Source organism: Furipterus horrens, unplaced genomic scaffold (genome assembly GCF_987537825.1).
Source record: "Furipterus horrens unplaced genomic scaffold, mFurHor1.1.pri manual_scaffold_5, whole genome shotgun sequence".
Classification (NCBI taxonomy): Eukaryota; Metazoa; Chordata; class Mammalia; order Chiroptera; family Furipteridae; genus Furipterus; species Furipterus horrens.
In genome coordinates, this window is record NW_028327175.1 from 196,932,323 (window position 1) to 196,952,655 (window position 20,333).

General features: G+C 57.1%; 1 protein-coding gene across 1 annotated transcript in view; it reads left to right on the plus strand.

The window, feature by feature from the left end:
• The window catches only part of CTBP2 (C-terminal binding protein 2), a 137,900-nt gene that overhangs the window by 86,222 nt on the left and 31,345 nt on the right, over positions 1–20,333 (plus strand). Inside the window, exon 4 of the mRNA XM_090278696.1 lies at positions 14,251–14,408. Coding sequence (XP_090134822.1) covers positions 14,351–14,408 — 58 coding nt within the window. The 5' untranslated portion in view covers positions 14,251–14,350. The remainder of the gene's footprint in view (positions 1–14,250; positions 14,409–20,333) is intronic.

Below are 20,333 nucleotides of genomic sequence, written 5' to 3' on the forward strand. Positions count from 1 at the left end.
TTTCTTGTGTCCGCGTTCTTTAAAGTGGGTATCTTTGGGAAGAATGCAAACCATAAATTCCTGGCTGCTTTCCCTCCTGGTCTTGACAAAGTAAGGGGCTCTTCCTCCAGATGTGGATGAAGCTGGCACCCTGCTGTGCTCGCTGTAACGGGGGACGCCGGTTAAGTCCAGGTAATAGCTCAGCAGTTGAGCCCCACCCTCAGAGCTGCGGTCAGGCTCTGTAACCATCTGTGAAGAACAGACAGCACTCATTCCAGGAGGCATCCGTGCTTTCTGGGGCTCCAGTGTGAAGCCTGTAATGGCCCCCAGTTTGTGGAAAGCACCGGCCCAGTGCCTGTAGCCAGCGTGCTGGGGGCTGGCTTACCCAGAGACCCTCCCTGGGGCTTATGGGCAGGAGGCTGCCGCCGGCCTGGCCCCAGCCATGTGACTTGTGTCAGCAGGAACATAACAAAGACCAGGCCAGCCCGTCTCCCCAGGGAACAGGGTGGGTTCCCAGAGGAGGATTAAAAGGTAAGTTGGACCTTAGACAAATCAGGCTCTGGAAGCTGGGGTTTTGTCAACAGATGAACTTGGCCCTATTTTAAGCCATGCATATTATGTACCAGGACATCCTGTTTTTCCAAAGAAACCTCTTTTTTTGGTTTTTGTGATGATGGATTTATTGAAACATTTGCTATTCAAGTGACCCAAGTTGTTTTCCAACCAAAAAGTAAAACTGGAGAGTTTGTGACCCAGACAGAGAGCATACTCAGCAAGAACGTCCCCCGCCAAGGGCCGCCCATTCAGGGGTAGTTTGGCCGTGTGGGCTGGGAGGTGGACGAGCAAAGAGCTAACGGCCAGTCGGGGTGTCCTGGACAGACTTCAGGGCCCAGAGTGCGGCTCCTTGTGTGAGGGAGGCGGGGCTGCCCAGAGGGCGGCTGAAAGGGGGTTTTGTTGCTCCTCGGGGCTAAGTTAGGCCGGGTGCGGCTCTTTCTAGGAGCAGCGGGCTGGCCAATGAGCGCGCTGTGAACCCCACTCACTTCCTGCCGACCTCTTGACACCGACAGATGTTTTTCCTTCCAAGGGCCATTAGGCGCCTCTGCGCGCCGACCTCATCGAGTTGTACTGGGGCCATTTTCATAACTTGTGTTTCTAACATCCATTGAGCCCTTCCTGAGTCCCCCTCTGAGGATCGGATCGCCCTGCCTCCTGCTTCTGCCCCCAGAGCCGGGCGAGTCCACAGCGAGGAGCTGCCCTGTGCCCCGTGACCAGCGGCAGCTCTGGGCTCCACGCACAGTCATTGGTGGGGACTCACAAACCAGGAATGCAGTGGAGTGACGCCCTGGCGGGGGGTGGCTGGGGGACGAGCGGAAACCCGGGCTCGCAGTGACCTGGTGGTGTCGAGTCTCAGGGTCTCAGTCTGTGAGTGCAGCAGTTGGATCTGGGAACTTCTCAGGTCTCAGAATGTTCCAGAAATGGCATGATTCCAAGCAGCCGTCGAGGCCTACAGAAGCATGTGTGCACCTGCTCACGCGTGTGTGCTCTTATGTGCACCCGCAGCTACACTCCGGGCCCCTCCTGCCCCTTGGGCTCAGGGAGGGGGAGGCACCTCGGAGCCCTGTCTGTCGTTGCACGTGGCGGGAAAGGCTGTGTTCATACGCTGGACTCCCAAGCAGACTGCCTTGCGCGTCGCCTGCCTCCTTTCCTCCCCGATGCGGAGAACTCAGCGTGAGCAGCACAGTTCAGGGGCCACCTGTAAACAGAAGAGAGCGAGGGGGCTGTGTACCCAGTCACTTACCTGCCACGCAGCAGGGGCCTGGAGGCTGCATGCCCAGTGTGGGTCCTGGTCTCTGATAGATCCCTTTAACGTCCCGAATTTACGGGCCTGTGTGGGTCCCCGTGAAGACCCCGGGGTGCCTTGGTTTAGTCTGTGAGTGTTGAGCACAGCCCTGGAATTTCTGTAGAGCATCTGAGGTCAGCGAAGATCACAGCAGACTTTCCATCCTCCGGGCCTGGGGGGTTGCTGAGGCTCGGACAACAGGTCCCCGGGAGCTGACAGAGCGGGACGGACCGCAGGCCTGGCGTCCCTGAGGGCAGCGGAGGAGCCGCAGCACTTCGGAGGCTTTTGTAAGCGTTCTCTGCCCTGCGCATAATGTAGACCTGGCGGTGCACTGCTGTACAGGTGTGTTCTTGTTCTTACCTTTCTGTCCAGTGGGCCATCTCCGGGGCCATGGCTGGGGAAGGGTGGTGCAGACAGTGGCCCGTGGTCCAAAAGCCCGTATTACGCCACGCAGTGTGAGAACGGCATTTTCCTTTGCGAGCCGTGGTAGCGTCTGCGCGCCCCGAGTGGCGAGGGTCGTGCGGCTTTCATGGCACGTTGGTGTGGGTTTACCTTTTATGTGCCATTCGGTGAAGCTTGGCAGGTTATCTCTGGGTCTGGGAATGCTCAAAAAGTAATCATTGCTGCTTTGCTTACGAAAGTTTTCCTAGGAAGGCTCACTTCCGGACAGCGGGTGACAAAGTGCCTCAAAATATGGAGCCTGAAAACCACCAAACCCTGTCTCTGCGTTTCCTCAGGTCACAAACCCAACACTGCTTAGCTGGGTGCCGTCAGCCAGGGTGGCCGGCTCCTTCAGAGGCGCGGCTGCAGCAGGGTCCTCTCCAAGGCCGCTTGCATGGTTGCTGGCAGGACTCGGCTCCTCGGTGGCCGTTGATTCGGGGCCACCCCCAATTCCTTACCACGTGCACCTCTTCAAACAGCAACACACACCTGGCAGCTAGATCTTCAGAGAAAGAGGAGATGCCCTAGTCAGAAGCCCTGGTCTGATCTCAGCCGTGACATCCCATCACCTGAATCTGTCGGTTAGAAGCAGAGTTTGCACAGGGGCTGAGTCCGGGAGGCGGCCCTCCCTGGGGGCCACAGTGTCTGGACTCCTTCCGGCTCCCACGGCAAGGAGGGCACCTGCCCCAAGCGCGCGCGCACACACGCGCACACACACACACACACGCACACCACAGGCATGCCTACCGAGGCCTCCAGCGGACAGCGGTGGAGAACTGGCCCGTCGCTGGGGCTCTGGGTCTGGGCACTTCCTGTGGGAGCTGGAGCCGTTGCTGACCCCCGTCCCTGCAGCGCTAGCCAGGTCCCGTGCAGAACTGGAGCCTGCGCCACATCCCTGCTTCCTCGGGTCACTCGGCCCAAAGGGCATCACTGGCCAGTGCCCCCGCCCCACAGACGGCGGCCTAACCGGCTCCCACCATTTCCCCCTCTTTCCCCAAATCTGCAGGCCCGCCTGCCCTCTCTGGCCCCCAGGCCAACCCCAGCCCTCACCTAGGGCAAGAAGGGGCCCTGGCAGCTGGGGTGACCTGGCACGAGAGCTCCCCTCCCCCAGAAGTGCCTGAGATGCCCGCCCTGCCCTCACCTGGAGCCCAGAGGTGTGCGACCTCAGACTTCTCAAAAGCCAGCGCACGCCGGCCGCGCCCCCTCCTTGCCCTGGTCGCTCCTCTGAGGTGGAGTGGGTGGTCCTCCAGAGGCCTCAGCATCTGGGCCGCTGCAGCCCTGGTCAGAGTGAGGGGCTGGGCCGTGGCCGCGACCTCTGCCCTGGGGGAGCCAAGGAAGCTACCTCGAGAGGGCAGAGGGGCCGCGGCCACCCTGCAAAGATGAGCATGGGTCCCGTACCGGTCGCCTGTGTCCCCTGCCATCTGTCTGAGGACGGGAGGAGCAGCTGTGGTTCAGGGGCTGAAGGTGTCCTCTAGAACCCCCTCCGTTAGCTGGCCCTGTCTGCGCACCAGCAGCACAGAGGACATAGTGCTCAGAGGCGGGGAGAGGCACCCCACCCCTTGGCCGCCGCAATGCTAGGCACCAAGTCTGAGTTTATTGGAAGCGGTTGGGTTTTGAAGAAATGCTTGGGGTCCAGTGTGCACGCTGTGCTGTGTGTGTGTGTGCGTCTGCCAGGCTCCATCACAAGCGCCGCCAGCTGGGTGGCTTAAACAACAGACACTGACCGTCCCCCCTCCTCTGGAAGCCAGAAATCTGAGATCAAGGTGCCAGTTTGGTTCCTTGCGAGGACAGGAGGGAAGGATCTGCCCCCGGCCTCTCTTCCTGGCGGTAGATGGTCACCTCCTCCCAGAGTTCACGTGGTCTGTCCCGGTCCGTGTCTGTCCAAGTACCCCGTTTTTGTAAGGAACCCCGTCGTACTGAACCAGGGCCCACCCTAACGACCTCGGTTTGACTTGATTACCTCTGTGAAGACCCTGACTTCACGTAACTTGGGGGTGCATACTTGAATCCATACAGGTCAGGTCCACTCTGGGCTTTTCAGTGAAAATGTGAGTCGCGCACTTCGGGGTACTCCTTATACTGACCGGGACCTTGCCTTCCCCCGCAGGCCTGTCTTGTGCCCCCTTCACGTGTTATCTGGTCCAGGGACAGTGTCCCGCTGTCCCGACTCCTCAGAGCCTCCTTCCCGTCCCTTCCTCATGTCCAGCATCCCTGTGAATGAACTCGGAGCAGCTGTGTAAAAGGCCTTCACCTCGTCAGGAGTTCTTTCTTTAGGATTTCACACAAGAGGACCTGTGGGCCTGAGCACGCCGGGAGCTGTGGGGTCTGACAGGCGGCAGTGGCCATGTGTGCCCGTCCACACTGCCCGGGGCCCAGGCGGCCCTGTTCGTGCAGAGCCCGGCTCATCAGGACAGGGGGTTCCGCCTCCTCTCCCCTGTTCCAGCAGCCTCCACGCCCCGGGATCCTTTAGCTGTAGTGCAGAGAGCATTCTGGGCCACAGAAAGTGTCAGATGGCCTTGCTTGCCCACCAAAGACCCGGGGGTCCCTGGAAAACAGGTGTAGTAATTTTCGAAGATGCGTTAGCCCCCGCAATACCCTAAAAGAGGAAAACGAAAGGAGCTGGTTAGCGCCTCGCTTCTCTGCCCACAGCTGACGAGCAGAGGTGACTTGGTGTGACGCACGGTGTCGCCTGCTGCTCCCCCATCTGACGGGTCGCAGCCACGGATGCAAGCCAGAGGCCTCCACCCTGGGTTGGCCCGACACACCCCGCCCTCCACAGTAAGACCCTGTTAAGCCAAAAGAATAGCTGCACACTGTGTTGTTCACGTTGTTAGATGGCCGCGTGAACATGAAGACGTCCTTTTTATGAGTCAGGGTGGAACGATCAGGTCTGGCAGAGCTGTGCTTCCGTCAGGGTGTCTGACTCCTGCTTCACGTTTCCATGAACTTCTTGCAGGAGAACAGGCTGCACTTGGGACTCTGTTTCCCAGGTCTGGGTTGGCTTTTCTGTGTGTCTGCCTCTGTGCATGTAATGCCTCCTGTGAAATGCAGGACGGGCTGCCCAGGCACGTGGGACACTGGTGTTTCAGCGCCTGAAATGTCGGCCCCTCGGACGCAGGCGTGATGAGCTGAGCTGCGTGGGGTGAGCGGGCCCGCCTGCCCCCATTGGGCTGGGCTGCTTGTCCTGAACAAACACGGTTGCTCGGGGGTCTGTTTGGTTTGGTCCTTGACTGGCTATCTTCCTACTGTGTGTTTTTGAGATAATTTTTTCAGACACTTGCTTTCTAAAATGGAGCCCCACGCAGCCATCATTTCGTCTGATAACTTTTATCTCTACCTCACAGGCTTGAAGGCCCTCTCAGGCTGCCTCTCAGCCTGGGCCGTGCCTGCTGGCCACTTGTCAGCCTCTCCCCGGCCACCAGGTGGCCCACATGCCTCGTTGGGTTGCCCACTTTGAAGTGGGCTGTGAACAGAGTACCCTCCTTTAAGAGGTCAAAGTGAGTCCCGCCTGTGTGGCTGGGACCAAGGTGAGGGGAAGCTTGTGATGTCAGCGCAGGAAGGGCAGGGGGCTGGGCCCAGGGGCGGACTCAGCTCTAATGGGACGTGCGGGATCTACCCATGGGGGTCCTTCCCAAGGCATCGCCTGCTCAGTCAGGGCAAGAGAAAGCCATAGCCCTTAGGGGCACCTGTTGCTGTGACAGCCTGGGCTTTGAATGGCGGTAAGAAAGGACGCTGGTCCTATGAGAGTGTGGGGACTGGCGGGACATGTGTGTCCCCTCCTTCAGCACCGATGACTAAACCAGCCCTCTTTTCCTTCTCCAGACTGACTCGTGGGGAGGGAGGGGGCTGGTATACCGAATCCGTGGTCCCTTCTGAGAACTTGGTGGTCTGGAGGGGCAGGCCCCAGCTGCCCAGGTGCAAGGTGCCGGCGACGGGGAGCCCTGCCTCTGGCCTGTCCTGCCGAGGTTGGGAAAAGCCGCTGCTCTCCACACCCCTCTCCCAGCGAGCGTCTCCTGGAAAGGCTGTGTGTCCTCAGATCGTCTGAGCTCCACAGCACACGCCCGGGGCGAGGGGGGTTGAGCAATCCCCATTCATCAGGTGTGTGGTGGCCCACAAAACGGGGTTTGTCATGGCAGCCCTGTGTTCTTTCTTCGTCACCACGGCTCATTCCTTGTTGATGTATCTTTAAACGACACGCGGGGGCATGATGGAAAATCATCCTTCAGGGTGGCCTCTGGCCCTTCCTGTATCGGGGCCCCCCCAGCCCTTCAGCCCGCTCAGCTCTGAAACCTCAGCTGCCAGAACAGAAGACACACAGCGGGCGGGCCCACCCGGTGAGCCCATTCCTCCCCCGGCTGGTCGCGTTCCTAAAGCCTCAGCGTGTTTTCTTGGGGGTTGGAGGTCTCAGCCCCTTTTGCATCCTGAGACTGAGGGGAGTCGCCATGAGTCCTCCTGAAACCATCTGAGACCCGTCCTTCTGGGGTGTCGGGTCTCTCGCTCCAGGTTCTTATAGTAGATTCCACGTTGGGGTGGAAATGAGCGAGGTGACTCCTGGCAAAGCTGCTCAGGTCTCTGCAGCCCCGGAGGCCGTTGCTGGGCGCCAGCCCCTCCTGGGCAGGCCTGCTCCCCGGAAGGCCGGAATTGAAGGTGGCCCCACACAGGCTCCGTGAGCCCACCCGGCGGCCAAGAGCGTGCCCTTGCATGCGTGCGGGTTCTGGATCTGCCGGTGTCGGCAGACGACTGGGCTGGGCTCTCCCAAGGGCGGCCAAGCCGAAGCGTCCCCAGGGAGGTGGGCACTCCACCAAGGCAGCCGGAGGCGGGCGTCCTCAAAATCTAACATTAAGATTTCTAAAAATATAAGACCTCATCATTGCTATTTGTTTGATAACCTGCTTATTCCTGTCATTGTCTTTATTAGACGTTTAAATACGAGTGGAATTCATACATGTTAGAGGAGACAGTGCCGCTGCCTGGCTGCTGCAGGCTTGCCCAGCGCTCGCCCCGTTTCCAGTCAGTTCACCCACAGCGTTATATTTACAGCGTTTAAATAGTTTTAAACAACTTAAATGATTAGCAATATAGAAATGGATAAATTACAGTATTTTCATATAATGAGATTCTAAATATCAGTTGCAGTGAATTACAACATTTGCATGTATCAGCATGGATAACTTTCAAGAATATTATTGAGGAAGAAACACATTCCAGTGGTGATATTTATCTGCCCCCGTGATATTATCACATTGCCTTTCGCTGAGGTTGATGGTAGAAACTGTCCCAGAAGATGTCTGTAAAGTCTGGAAATGTGTAAATACAACATCATCAAGCCAAATAATCCCAAGCTGCCTTAAAAATGTTGAATCTTTTCCAGTCCCCACCCCACATGCCGCCTTCCTTAGATCACGTATTTTAAAGTTTGGCCAAGCTTAGCACTGCCGTTCAGAGAGCTGTCTCCTGGTGGCCTGCGCCCTGGTTGTCCCCCAGGCCCAAGCTCATGGTGGCCATTGTTTCCCTTTATCTGTGGTTTTACTCCACACTGGACTGCGGCAAATGCACGTGGCTCCACGACCGTGTCCAGGCTGCAGACGTGGCCCTCAGGTGGCCCTTGAGGACCTGGAGTGACCTCCCCACAGTGGAGGTCTCGCTGCGGGCATTTTATGAGAACTTTCCACCGTTCTGGATACTTCCCCGCTCAGATGTAAACATTCTACAAAGACGTCTTGTTCTCAGCACGTAACAACCGATGCGTTGTCAGGTCAGGGTCGGGGTGGAACCGCTTCCATCCGTCTAGAACTTGAGGGTGCTGACCCCTCACCCCGTTCTCCAGACCTCGGCTGCTTGTCATGCCGAAGGGGGCAAGCGGCAGGAAACCTGTGTCTCTGGTTCCTGGTCCCAGCACAGGGGAACAAATGGTGTCCTTCACGGCTCTTAATTTGAGTGAAAGTTTATTTGCCTTTTTCCTCTCTGTTCCATTTTGTTTTGCTTTTTTTAAAGGATGCTTTATTGAAGTGGTGTTTATTTTTAAAGCATGTTTGTAAGTCAAGCACTTTTAAAATGTGTGAAAATTCTTAACACAGAAGCATCTCGCTTTCTTCGTCATGGGAAGACCAGCGCCGAATTTTCATGAAGGCACAAACAAGGCGGCCCGTTAGGAAAATCCTGACTTGTTCCTGCCCAGGTCCCCTGCTCTGCATAACTGCTTTCAGCAGGTGTGGTCCTGAGACTCGTGAGTTATGTGTTTAACACCAGGCGACGTGCGTTCGCCTGCTAGAGCCCCAAACAGGCAGGACTTGCTCCGTCCCGGACGGTCTCAGCAGAAGCGCGGCTTCTCCCTTTGCTCCCACCTGTGCCAACCTCTGACCCCACAGGATACCCTGCCCGTACTGGGCCTCCGCGCGCTTAAAGACTTGCTCTCTCCCTTTCCTTTGACATCAGGAGCGCTATGTAGTAACAGGGTCTTCACATTTCATTTCTCTGTCTCCGTCGCAGCCCCGAGGGATGTTTTGGTGAGGGTTATAGCAGAAAATAAGGTCCCACCCAGCCCACAGCTCCTTCCTGGACGTCCGAGTTCCTTTGTGACCCACGTGGCGGCAGGTTTTGACCTGGCCTGGACTGTGGAGGGCATCTCTATATTCTGCGTATAACCCAGCGGGATTACGTGCGGGTGCAGAAATGCCCGTGGTTGCTTTGCGGGCCACCACAGTATGTAGTAGAGATGGACTGGCTTTTCAAACTGCGAGTACCTCTGCGTTCCACAGCGTGCCTGGCCTCTGGGTGTTGGGAAAGGGGTGGGGGTCTGTGCGGACCTTGACCTGGGCTGCACTTGGGCTGCCTGTGTATTTCTGTCTGGGACAACTGTGTTGCGTCAGTCCCCGGAGACCAGATGGGCGGGTGGGGCCCAGGGAGCAGACTGGAGGCATGTGACCAGGGCTGAGCTGCGGGGCATTCCCTGGGGAACAATACGCAGCTGTGCTCCCAAGACTGGAGTGGCAGACGGGCCGGGCTCCGGGAACCCGGGGTGAAGCCTCAGCGCGTCATTAAGGGTCCCGCCGGTGACCTCAGCAGGGGTGGGCGCTGTGGGAGCGGGAGGCTGCCCTGTACACCTCTCTGTGCCACTCCGTGTCTGGAGCACGCGCTTCATGTCACCAAAATTGAAGAGATAGATATGCCCGCGAGCTGCTGAGTATGTAACCAAGGAGCAGTGGTCTGTTGTGGACATTTCCAAAGCTGACTGCAGTAAGCTCGCTGCCCACAGAAGCCTCATTCCCCCGAGTTTCCTTCTGTTCCTTAAGGAGCACTTCTAGTCATTTTGTTATTAATCATGGTGCCGTGTCAACTATTTAACCCAAGGCCAGGCTGGCATTTCCCCACCGACCCTTGACCCTGTAGAGCACTGATTTTGTTCTATTTAGATCTCGATTCGCTCTTCAGATCAGTTTACAAAGCAAAGCCCAGCTCACCTGATCAGAGGGTTCCACCACTGTCTTCCTGAGGACGGAACCTGTTGTTCCCGTTTGGCTTCTGGAGACTTGGGCACAGATTCTTTCCCGGTGTCTGGGACGAGGGGAAGAGTCAGAGAAGGTTCCCTAGGCGGGCGTCCTCAGTGGGCAGGCTGGCCCCAGGCCCTGCCACGCACTCACCCAGCCGGGGGCTTCCCCACCCACAGGCGGGTCCTCGCCTGCGCTTAGGGGTGCCACTCTGCTGGGTCACTGAAGGCTGGCGATGAGCATGTGGACACGTCAGGGGACCCCACGCTCGAAATGGGAGCCCCTGAGCCCTGGTACTGCTGGGCCTGCTGGGAGCTGTTGTTTACTTATGTTGGATCGTCTCAGCCTCCCCAGCTTTAAACCCGCCCCCTGGCAGGTTAACAAGGAAATACGTTCTGAGGACTCCAGGGTCCACTTGCTTAAAGATGAGAATATGAATTCTTTAATGTATTGCAAAGCTTGATCTATTAACATAATGTCCATGTGGACCTCCTTAGATGAATGGAAGGCTTAGCATCCTGTTTAACTGGCTTTAGAAGAATTTTCTTTTGAAAGACATCAGTGACTGTGTGTGAGCTTCATCCGTCTAATCCTTGTGAAGACTGGGATCTTGAATCGAGAAACTGGGAACATCTTAGTAGCGTCCAGCACGGGTCCCGCGTCTCCGTGCGCTGTAGTGGTCTGGCCCCAGCGCGCGGGGCTGGTAGTGGAGCATCTAGTGAAAGTAGCTGCCCAGATTTTAGGTCTTGTTGGATGGAGGGGAACCTCCCAGTTCTCTTGCCCTCACTTCTGGGTGTCTCTGTGTTGTATTTGATCTCCAAGCAGGTGGTTGTGAAATGAAGTTTTTTCTCCCTTTGTTTCCCCTTTTCTTCAACCTCAGGTTTCCCTTTGAACAAAGACCCCTGAAAAACAGTGTGTCACACCTGTAGCCTCTTTCTAGTGGGACACGGGAGTCTGGCTTTGGCGCCCAGGCTCCCGGCTGCTCCTCTGACATGTTCCGTTCCCTGGCACCAACCCCTTCCGCCCTGGGTCTCATGCTAATTAAACCTCAGCTGGGCCTGTTCTGGGGAGAAGGCTCTTTGGGGCTTTTGTAAGGTTTGGCAATGCTGTGCTGTTCTGCTGATGGAAAGACCTGACTTGCCGTGGGCCTTTCTTGAGTGTCGGGGGGGTTACCTCCCAGCCTAAGGCAGAGGGAGTGATGACAGCCTGCACTTGGGGCCTGTTTCCAAGGCTGGGGGGAGGTCTCTGCACAGGAAGGCATGAGCTTTCTGGGGGTCTGTCATGTTGCACCAGATGTTGTCATGTGTTGGGGAGAAAAAAAATTTCCTTCCTTCTTTCTGGGTTCTTTGGCGGGTCTGGTAATTAAATTGACATAAGACAGACTGACTAGAGAAAAACAAAAGTTTTGGTTTTGTATGTACAGGAGCCCCGTAAAAATGCCATACCCAAGGGCCGGGAGGGCGGCTGGGACTTAAATACCAGCCAGCCGTCCTGCGCTAAGGAATGGGACGGGGGCCGCAGGGAAGCCCCAGCACGACCAGGAGAGCAGCTCTTTGGTAATTAGATTCTTTTAGGTCTTGATGGCCTTCAGCTCAATAACCCACATGCCCAAGTGACGTGCTGTGGGGCAGCATGTCCTGTTCCCTTCCCCATGAATGTTCTCTTGTGCTTCTCATGTGGGGACATGGGTGGCACGACCCCTCTTCTACATACACAGGGCCCGCCTGCCCAGGCGTTCTGCAAGTAGGTTCTAGAACTGGTACCCACTGCAGGGCCACGGCAGCATGGCTGGACGTTTTCCAGTTTCGGCAAAAGTGGGGGAGGGACCCTCCTTTTTCGCCCCTGTGGGCCTTTATCTGTTGTTAAAAAAAGACTGCTTGGTGTCAGTGGCTGTGGCAAATGCCGTGGCAGAGACGGTGGTGGTCGGTGAGTGCAGAGCAGTATAAAGTAACGGCAGGGGTCGGCTTTCGTAGCGGGGGCTGCCAAGGGCCAGCGGGGAAGGCGGGTGCAGGCGTTCTCACGTGGACACAGCTCAGCTCCGAGGATGGTCTGTCCCTGTCATCTGCAGGCCGGTTATGTTAATTAAGTCCTTGCAAATAGCTTGCTCCTTCAGAAGACTGAAATGTCACATTTCAAACGTTCCGGCTCCAGAAGAAATACTGTGGGAGGCGACTGACACTGTCAGGTCCGGGCCAGACCCAGCCCGGCGGCCACGTGGCTCTGGGCTCACTGTCAGCGTGGCCGCCTGCAGTATGGGGGTGCCACAGCCAGGGGCGGCCCATAGCCAGGCAGCCGGAGGGAGTATTGCCCCCCCACCCCAAAAGCCAGACAAGGAGTCAGTTGCTTTTTAAAAAAGAATTTATTTTTTTACATAGCAGGACACAGATAATTTGTGTAAGCTGGCGCTTAATCTTTCCTTTGATTGCATAATTGAGATTCTGCTTATCAGTTTTTCAGGAAGCTATCTAATTATACAAATTAAAATTCAAAGGGAAGCAAAAAGAATGATTACACCTCACTGGGGGACTGGAGGAGGTGGGGGTGAAATCCATCGTGCCTCAGACAGCGGTGCTGCCAGTCTTCATCTCTAAGGCACTTCACAAATATTAGCTAATTAATTCTCTACCTCTCCGATGAGGCGCCTGACGCGGGGTTCTGGCTTCACTGCAGAGCCGAGGAGGGGCCCCAGCGCACCCTGACCAGAGCTTGGACCCACCCGAGCACGCGGACCCGCCTGCCGCGCTCTGGGCCAGCCCACCAGTGCCGCTCGGGGCCGAGGGGCCCCCCCACCCCCCCTTTGCATGGTTGCCTCCCATGAAGTCCAGTGAAAGCAAAACCAGAATTCCGGAAACAGGCCCGCTGCGTCTTCCTCTGCCCAGGGCCTCCCGGGGGTGGCCCGCGACCCTCATCTTCCTGAGCCAACGTGGCCTCTCCAGGTGGGGGTGGGTGGGTATTGCCCTGATGGTTTTTGTGATCAGAAATTGTGCTTTCGCCTTGCTCTTTTCAACAGCCCGTGATTATTGCCATAAATCTCTGGGGTGCTTTTTCAGCCTCATTGCTAGGAAGTCGGCCATTAATTACCAGGAAGTCGCCTACCTTTCCATGGTCAGACTTGCATTCTGACCTTTGATAGAGTAACTCTGGGTGTTTTGCGTGAGTGATGACCATACAGGATGGTCCTCATTATTAATCCTGGAGCCTCACTTTTGTCTCCTGCCCCACCTCATTTGCTGCGTAACTGGGGACAACTTTTTTTCTCTATGTGTTGTTATTGTCCAAATAAGACTGCGGCAGCGAGCCTGGGTGGTGTGGCTCAGTGGATTGAGTACCAGCCTGCGAACCAAAGGGTCACTGGTTCGATTCCCGGTCGGGGCGCATGCCTGGGTTGCCGACCAGGTCTCCAGTTGGGGGCGTGCAGGAGGCAACCACACATGGATGTTTCTCTCCCTCTTTCTCCTTCCCTTGCCCTCTTTCTAAAAATAAATAAGTAAAATCTTTTTCAAAAAGCAAAACTGCAGCAGTGAGTCAAAAACCAGGACATTGGGGGCTGCAGGTAATGATATGTGGCCTCAGCCGGTACCTTGGACGAGCGTAAAATGTGGGTCAGAGCCTCCCAAAACCCACAGCCATGGACTCCCTCCACAGACCAGCTGGGCAGCGGAGCCCCATCCTCAGGCGGCATTTGGGTTCCCCCCGGAGACTCCCACGTACCCCACCCCAAATGGGAGACCCATCCTCTTCTGCTTTGCCTCTGCCTGAAACACGCGGACTGGGGCAGGCACAGCTGCCGCTTTCGGTCCAGGCCAGCTGCCCAGATGTGCCGGCATCGATGCCGTCCGAGGCTCCCCCCGCAGGCAAGGAAGAGGCACTGGGCAGACACCAGTTAGCTGGGTGTGGCTTTCTGTCCCTTCTCATGCAGGGGTGGGGGGTCATGGGCTTATGTTGTGCTCTGTAAAGGCCCTGACTCCTGACCCCTTGAGGACAGCTTTGGAAAGTGCTATAACCCACCTGGCAGGAGGCCCTGAGAGCCTCTCTCTCCTGCAGCCCCAAGTGGCTGCGTCTCAGTGCAGCTACGCCTGGGGACCGGCTCCCCGGCTGGTCGTGTTGGCCTGTGAGCCTGCACCCTTGTGGCTCTGCCCTCTGTGGCCAGCCAGGTATAGGGCAGGCCCGGCTGGCTGTCACTTGGTCTCTGGGGTTGGAGTACAGGTTATTCTAATCCAGGTTGGTTGGTAATTGGTGTTAACAACCCTAAAGTTCACAGCAGGAGACCCAGGTGCTGCCGGGAGCCCGGACCACAGTCCTGTGCGCATCCGTGGGCTTCCCGCGCAGAAGACAGGAGGTGGGCCAGTGCACTTGGAGCAGCTCCGACCCCAGTGTTTGAGGGAGGAGGGGCGAGCGCCCAGTGGCAGGTCCCCTCGCAGAGTGGCAGCCACCTCCTGAATGACCTGCTGTCCTGCGCCCTGGGGTGTCCAGAGAGTAAGGCTTCTTTTCTGCTTGTTTCAGGGTTCATAGCGGCGTAATGCCCGCAGACTCCCGCGCGTGCCCCTAAGTTCTTAGAGGACCGCTCTGCCTTTTGAATCAGAGTTGCAAAGTCCGATAAAGAATGGCCCTTGTGGATAAGCACAAAGTCAAGCGACAGCGATTGGACAGAATTTGTGAAGGTAAGAGCCAGCGGGATTGGCGGTTTTCAACCAGACGCGTAGTCCCGCCCTCGAATCCGTGACCTGCTCGCCTGTCTCCCCTGGTTCCCTGGTCAGACTGTGTATCACTCCCCACCCCCACCCCCCAGCCACGCACCTTCTGGCCTTGGCCTTGTGGTCAGTGGGCCTGACTTCCCAGGTAAGGGGGGGACTAGGAGGAAAGTCGGGGAGGAAGTAGGCCCCAAGGTCCTTTTGTTTGTCCTTCACTTACCTAAGATCATTTTGTGTATGAAAGATGCTGTGTATTAGGACCATCTTTTTTACTTCCTGAAGTCTCCAGACTTGCTCTGTTTCAAATGAAGATATTTACCAGGATAAATTACAAGATAATCCTGAAGAGCCCAGCGTTGCCCCCTTGTGATGTGTTCACGTCCCTGGTATCTTGGAAAACGTCTGGAAGTGTTTTATTCATGAAAGGAAAAGTAAACATAGTTAAAATCTAATGGAAACCTGGGGACAAAAGTCTAGAATGTTGATGAAACACCAGCCTCCCCTGATGGGGAGTGAGGAGTCGGAGCGGGACCCGGCTCTGAGTGCCGGTGCTGAGCCGGACTCGGCTCCACGCAGGGCGGGCCTGCTCCAGACCCCTCCGGGCACTGGCACACGGGTGGGCCCCCAGCTCTGGGGCGGAAATGCGTCTCCCACCAGCTGTCCATGTGGAATTGTCTGTTCTCTGAGTAGATGCGCCCAGCCTCGCGGGGCGGAGGCATCGAAGCCGTGTTCTGCCATGTGCCAGCCCTCCCCACGCCCCCAGGGGCGGCCAGAGTGACCGTCTCCCTTCCCTGGGGTTCTGCTGCAGGGCACAGGGGTAGGGCTTAAGCTTTTTTTGTTTGTTTGTTTTTTTAATCAGCATTTAAACATTTTCAAGCCTGCAGACAGGTAAATAGAATAGTACACTGGACAGTGGTATTCCCTTCCGCTGTAGTTCCCATGGGGTAGGCTTGCTATTGTTTGCTTTCGTTTTATAGACGCATAGAAATATACACGTGGGTGGGTGGGTGAGTGGGTTTGGGCTTTTCCAGAACCCCCTGAGAGAAAGGTGGTAAATGCAGCCATTTCCTCTGCAGGGCTGTGGCATGGATCCCCTTTGAGGGTCTGTGCCTGTGTAAGCTCCCACCACTCGCACCCCAGGGGGCTGCGCGACACTGGTGCCCCCCCCCAACTTTGGCGGGCGTCTGCCTGTGCGCTGCCTTCAGCCGTCCGGCCTCCTTAATCTGACGTAGCGTATTGTTTGCACTATAAGACGCACACGACGCGCCTACGTTTAAAGGAGGAAAACAAAGAAAATATTCTGAACCAAATGGTGTGCTAAAATATGTAATAAAATATAACAGAATAATATTTCAACCATGTAAACTGACCCGCAGTCAGCAGCGGTATTAAGAACCATCATCACTGTCATTAACAAATGAGGACAGACTTTAAGGTTCAAGTGCTCTTCTAGTTTTCTGGGAAGCGCAGGTCAGGTGATACACATCACGGTCTGTGATGCAACATTTGCTCCATAAGACGCACAGACATTTCCCCCCACTTTGGGGCGGAGGGGACTGTATCTCATGGAGCGAAAAATAGGTAATTCCCTGGCCTTTGACTTCTAAAAGCATTGGCTTCGTGGAAACCCCGAGGCCAAGGTCTATACAACGTCCCCTAACCTTCGTTCACCTGGTGGTGTGGGAATTCTTCACATTAACCTTTGACCTGTGGTGGAAAGGTGTTTCCAATTTAGGTTACTATGCTCCTGGTTCCAGAAAGTCCCAGAGATTCTTGTTCCAAGGTTGGTGTCAGGAATGCCTGGGGGCTGGCTCCACCCCCACGGCCCCAGGGTTCCTCTAGGGGTGGGGTCGCAGCCCAGAAAGGGACTGAAGAGCCAGCGACCTCTCCTCTGTTTCTGGGGCTGCGAGGGAGGCCAGACCCTCCCTCCCAGGCAGGGTTGGCCAGCCTCCCGCCCATTTCTCCTAACGGAAGGTTCAGTATCACCTGCGTCCGTACACAGACTTCCTGGGACAGTAGCAGTAATACGTTTTTAAAACTTCTCCATAGTCACGCTCAGATAGGCACCCCAAAATTAAGTTGCCCGGATGTGACATCTATTCCATGGCCGGAAACATTTGTCCCATAAGACAGCCGCGCTCCGCGAGCTTCCTTGGCACTCCTGGCATTTATACGCTGACTTGGCGCCTTTTGTGGGAGAGGCAGGGCCCTTCGCCCAGGAACCCGGGCATCTGCTCCGAGGGGGCATGGGCTCCGTCCTGTTTTGTCGCCCCAGAGTCTGCCCGGGCTGCACCGGGAACCCGGGATGTTGCTGCTCCGGGTTCACACGCAGGACAGCCTGCAGCTTGCCTCTCACCAGCCAGGGTGCGGGACTCCGTCCAGATCAGTAACGGTCTTGCAAGCTGACTTAAAAGCCCAATTTTAACTGTTCGAAGCAGCCCTCCTGTGTTGGTACGTATAGTCACCCTCCGCTCGCTCTCGCCGCCTGACCCCGGGCCACGCCGGGGTGCTGCCGGGAGAATCGTCACGGAGCCTGGCCTGCTGGCCAATGGGGCAGACCAGGGGCAGCCTCCCTGCCCGTGTGCTGCTGGTGTTGGGTCCCCTCTGCGCCGTCTATGTGCCGGCGTGACAGATGCAGCACTTGTGAACTGTGCCTGGCAGAGCGCTTTAATCGTGACCGCACCGTGGCCGGGCAGGTTTGATCGGCCCTTTGGTCAGAAGCGCAGGCTTGCGGTCACTCCGCATTGTGGAAGGCCACAGAAAAGCCTGCGTGTGGCTCTGCTGGGGACTCTTGGTTAGAACATCTTGTGTGGCTTGTGGCGGAGCAAGTCCCTGGACACGTCCTTTCCCGTGGCTGTTGCGAATCTGTAACATGAAGAAAGTAGAGGCTCCGTTTGACTTCATTTTGTTCGAATGCACATGGAGAGATGGTGCCGGGGGTGCTCTCAGCCGGGCCTCTTCATAACGGAGCTCAGGGGGGACGTGTCCGGTCCTGTCACCGCTGGGCTGTCCCCGTGAGCACAGAGAGGAGGAGGTGACGAAGATGGGCGTCCGGACGGACGTGGGGAAAGGGAGGTCAGCTGGGGTCTGTGACAGTTGTAAGGCCTGGGAATCTTTTCCTGCGTCAGCTCTGTCGCTGGGGAGGCCAAGATGTGTCAGAAAATGCAGGAGTGCGGGGTGGGGAGCGCCTGTGTGTTCTGTTCGTCCTCCCGGGATGAGCTCATCCTAGCGACAGGAAGTCCCGAGGGAAACGGTGGTGGTCCCAGAATGTTCAAGAAGCAAAGATGTCTACGGGCTTCCAGGTGGCCAGGGCGCAGCAGTTGGGGGCGGGGTCTGCAGTGCCTGGCGACCACGGAGCGGACGACTGGCCTCTGTTTCCCATGGGAGCAGCTTAGTCTGCAGGCTCGAGCCAGGGTCCTTGTGGCTTCCCTTTGCTATTTTGCTTTATCTGTCTTTAAAAAGTGCAGCAGAAAACCACTGCCCATTTCCTTTTTCAGAGCACTTTGTAAAGAAACAGTGTTGAAGCTGGCCGTCTGTCTATAGGTAGTCCACAATTATTTGTAATAAATATTTCTAAATGGCCCCAAAATGTAGATTTTTAAAATGGGATTCATAGTGTTGCTGTACATTATAATGATATGTTTGGATCAGGCAATTATCCACATTTCCAGTGATTATGTGATTACTGATAATTACCTTAGTTATGCAAACATGCGCCCGTCAGCGAGTGGGGCACTGGCCCACTGTGCTTCTGTCCCAGAGATGTGTAAGAGGAGGGTGGATGGCCACGCCCGGGCGTCACAGCAGTCACCTGCGAGGGACGGAGCCCCGCGCTGCGCCTCACCTGCTGGCCGTGGGAAGGCTGTGGAACGTAGACCCGAGCCCCTCTTCACCCTGGCCGATTCGCTGAGGGGCTCCACTGGACTCAAGTCACCCGAGTTCGGGAGCACCGCGCTCACTGCTGTGGCTGCTCTGGGGTTGGGGTGTCCAGGCCGGGGAAGGAGGGCTCCCCCTTGCTCTTGTTCTGTAGCTGCTGTTCTCATCTTCACCATGGATCCCCCGCATCCCCAGGCTGGTGGTGCCCTGTCCCTGTTTGGGATCCGCCCTCCTGCCACCTGGCTTGCCTCCCTTGCCTGCTGGGCGGCGCCTCTCAGACAAATGTCTGTCTGGAGGCCTCATCAGTGCCTCACGGGAGCCGGCGTTCCGATGCCTCCGGCCAAGGCTCCGTCCTCACAGCAGGCCCCAGGGCAGCATGGCTTTGAAGCGCATCGATCTGCAACGGCACCCCACACCGTGTCACAGGTCCCTGGGCAGGGCTACGCCTAACGACAAGTGTTTGGGGTGACTGGGAAGCCAGAACCCCAAGATCACCACTGGTCTCTTCCCTCCTGTCTCCGATCGACTTCTGCTCTGTTCATCAAGCCATGGTCTGACACACGACCAGAACGCTGATGGGAAAGCTGGGTTCTGGTCTCCAGGGGGCCTGCCTTGGCTCTGAGACTCAGCACCGCGAGCTGGGCTGTGACGTAGCCGCGGGAGGGGGGGGTGTCAGTCAGTGTGCTCCTGGCTGCAGGTCTCTGCACGTCCTTGTCCCTCTTGGCTGTGTTGCTTGCTCGTGGGAAGGGCCGGGACATCTCGTCCTGGTTGGAGAGGTACATGCGCTAGCCCGGTCCTCCCTGTCCCGCTCACGCCCTGGAGCAGGCGAGACAGATCCTTCACGCAAGTGGGTCATAGCAGGTGGGCCATCGGTCCTTCCACAGCACGCAGCCCACTCCCTTCTGTGCGCTCGGCCCATGGGCTGAAATCGCACGGCAGGCTGGGGTCGCCTCCGGTATTGGGGCTGCGGTCCTCTCTTTCCTGAATGTCCGAGGCTCACGGGCCCTTGCAGGTGAGTGCATGTGCTTCAACGTGGGATGGCTGAGAGGCCAGGTGGTCCTGGGGGGGGCTTCCCGGTGACCATGTACACCCCTGTCATAGCGCACACTCCTCAAGGGCAGAGACGGTCACCACCAAGCAGAGTGCCCCGAGCAGAGCGCACTCGGCGGGCCAGGAGGTACAGAACCTGTGTGTCAAACGAACGTGCTCGTGGTGAGCGGAGGGGGGCAGGACTCCGTCGCGGGTGAGAGCCTCGGCTGTCCGCGCTGGTGCGTTCCCCGAGCTGTCGGCAGCGTTGTTGGGGGACAGGTGGCTGATTTCTGTGGACTAGGGACAGCGTGGCGGAGGGTGCATTGAGGAAGCTTCCTGCAGGTGGGTTATCTGAACTGGACCTGGTGGGTAGGAATGATTGGGACATCCCAAGCCAAGGCGAGAAAGAGTTCCGGAACATTCTGAACCCAGCCCAGACGGGGAGACGTCAGAGGTGGAGTCACGGGTCAGCGCACCACTAGTGATAGGAGCTGGGATTTGCACCGGAGGAAGGAATCGGCTGTGCCACGTGCCACCGAAGGCCAGCACAGCCTCTCAGGGGAGACTGTCCCTGCTGCCCCGGCCCTGCACCCCAGTGGGTCCCAGACACTGTCTGCTTCACCGGCCCATTCAGAACGTGCCGGAGAGAGCAAGCTTTTTATTCCGGTGCGGGTGGGCCCTCGTTAAGGTTTATAATCCAGAAGATTGGTCGGGGCCACGGGGGAGCCTTTTGGTTTCACTTAAAAGTGGCTAAAACTTGAGCCAGGAGAGGGCTGGCCCTGTTGTAGGGCCGCTGCGCTTGAGAGGGGCTGGGGGCAAAGGTTCATCTCGGGGCTCGGGGCTCCTTGGGGAGGTCACACGCATGCCCCACCGCCTCCGTGCTCTGAGCGTGGATGGAGGAGCCATGAGCATCCCAGGGCGTGGGCCACGTCGACACTTCGAGGACTGAAATGATGTCTGGGGGGGTCCTCCTGACTCTGCCTTTGTTCT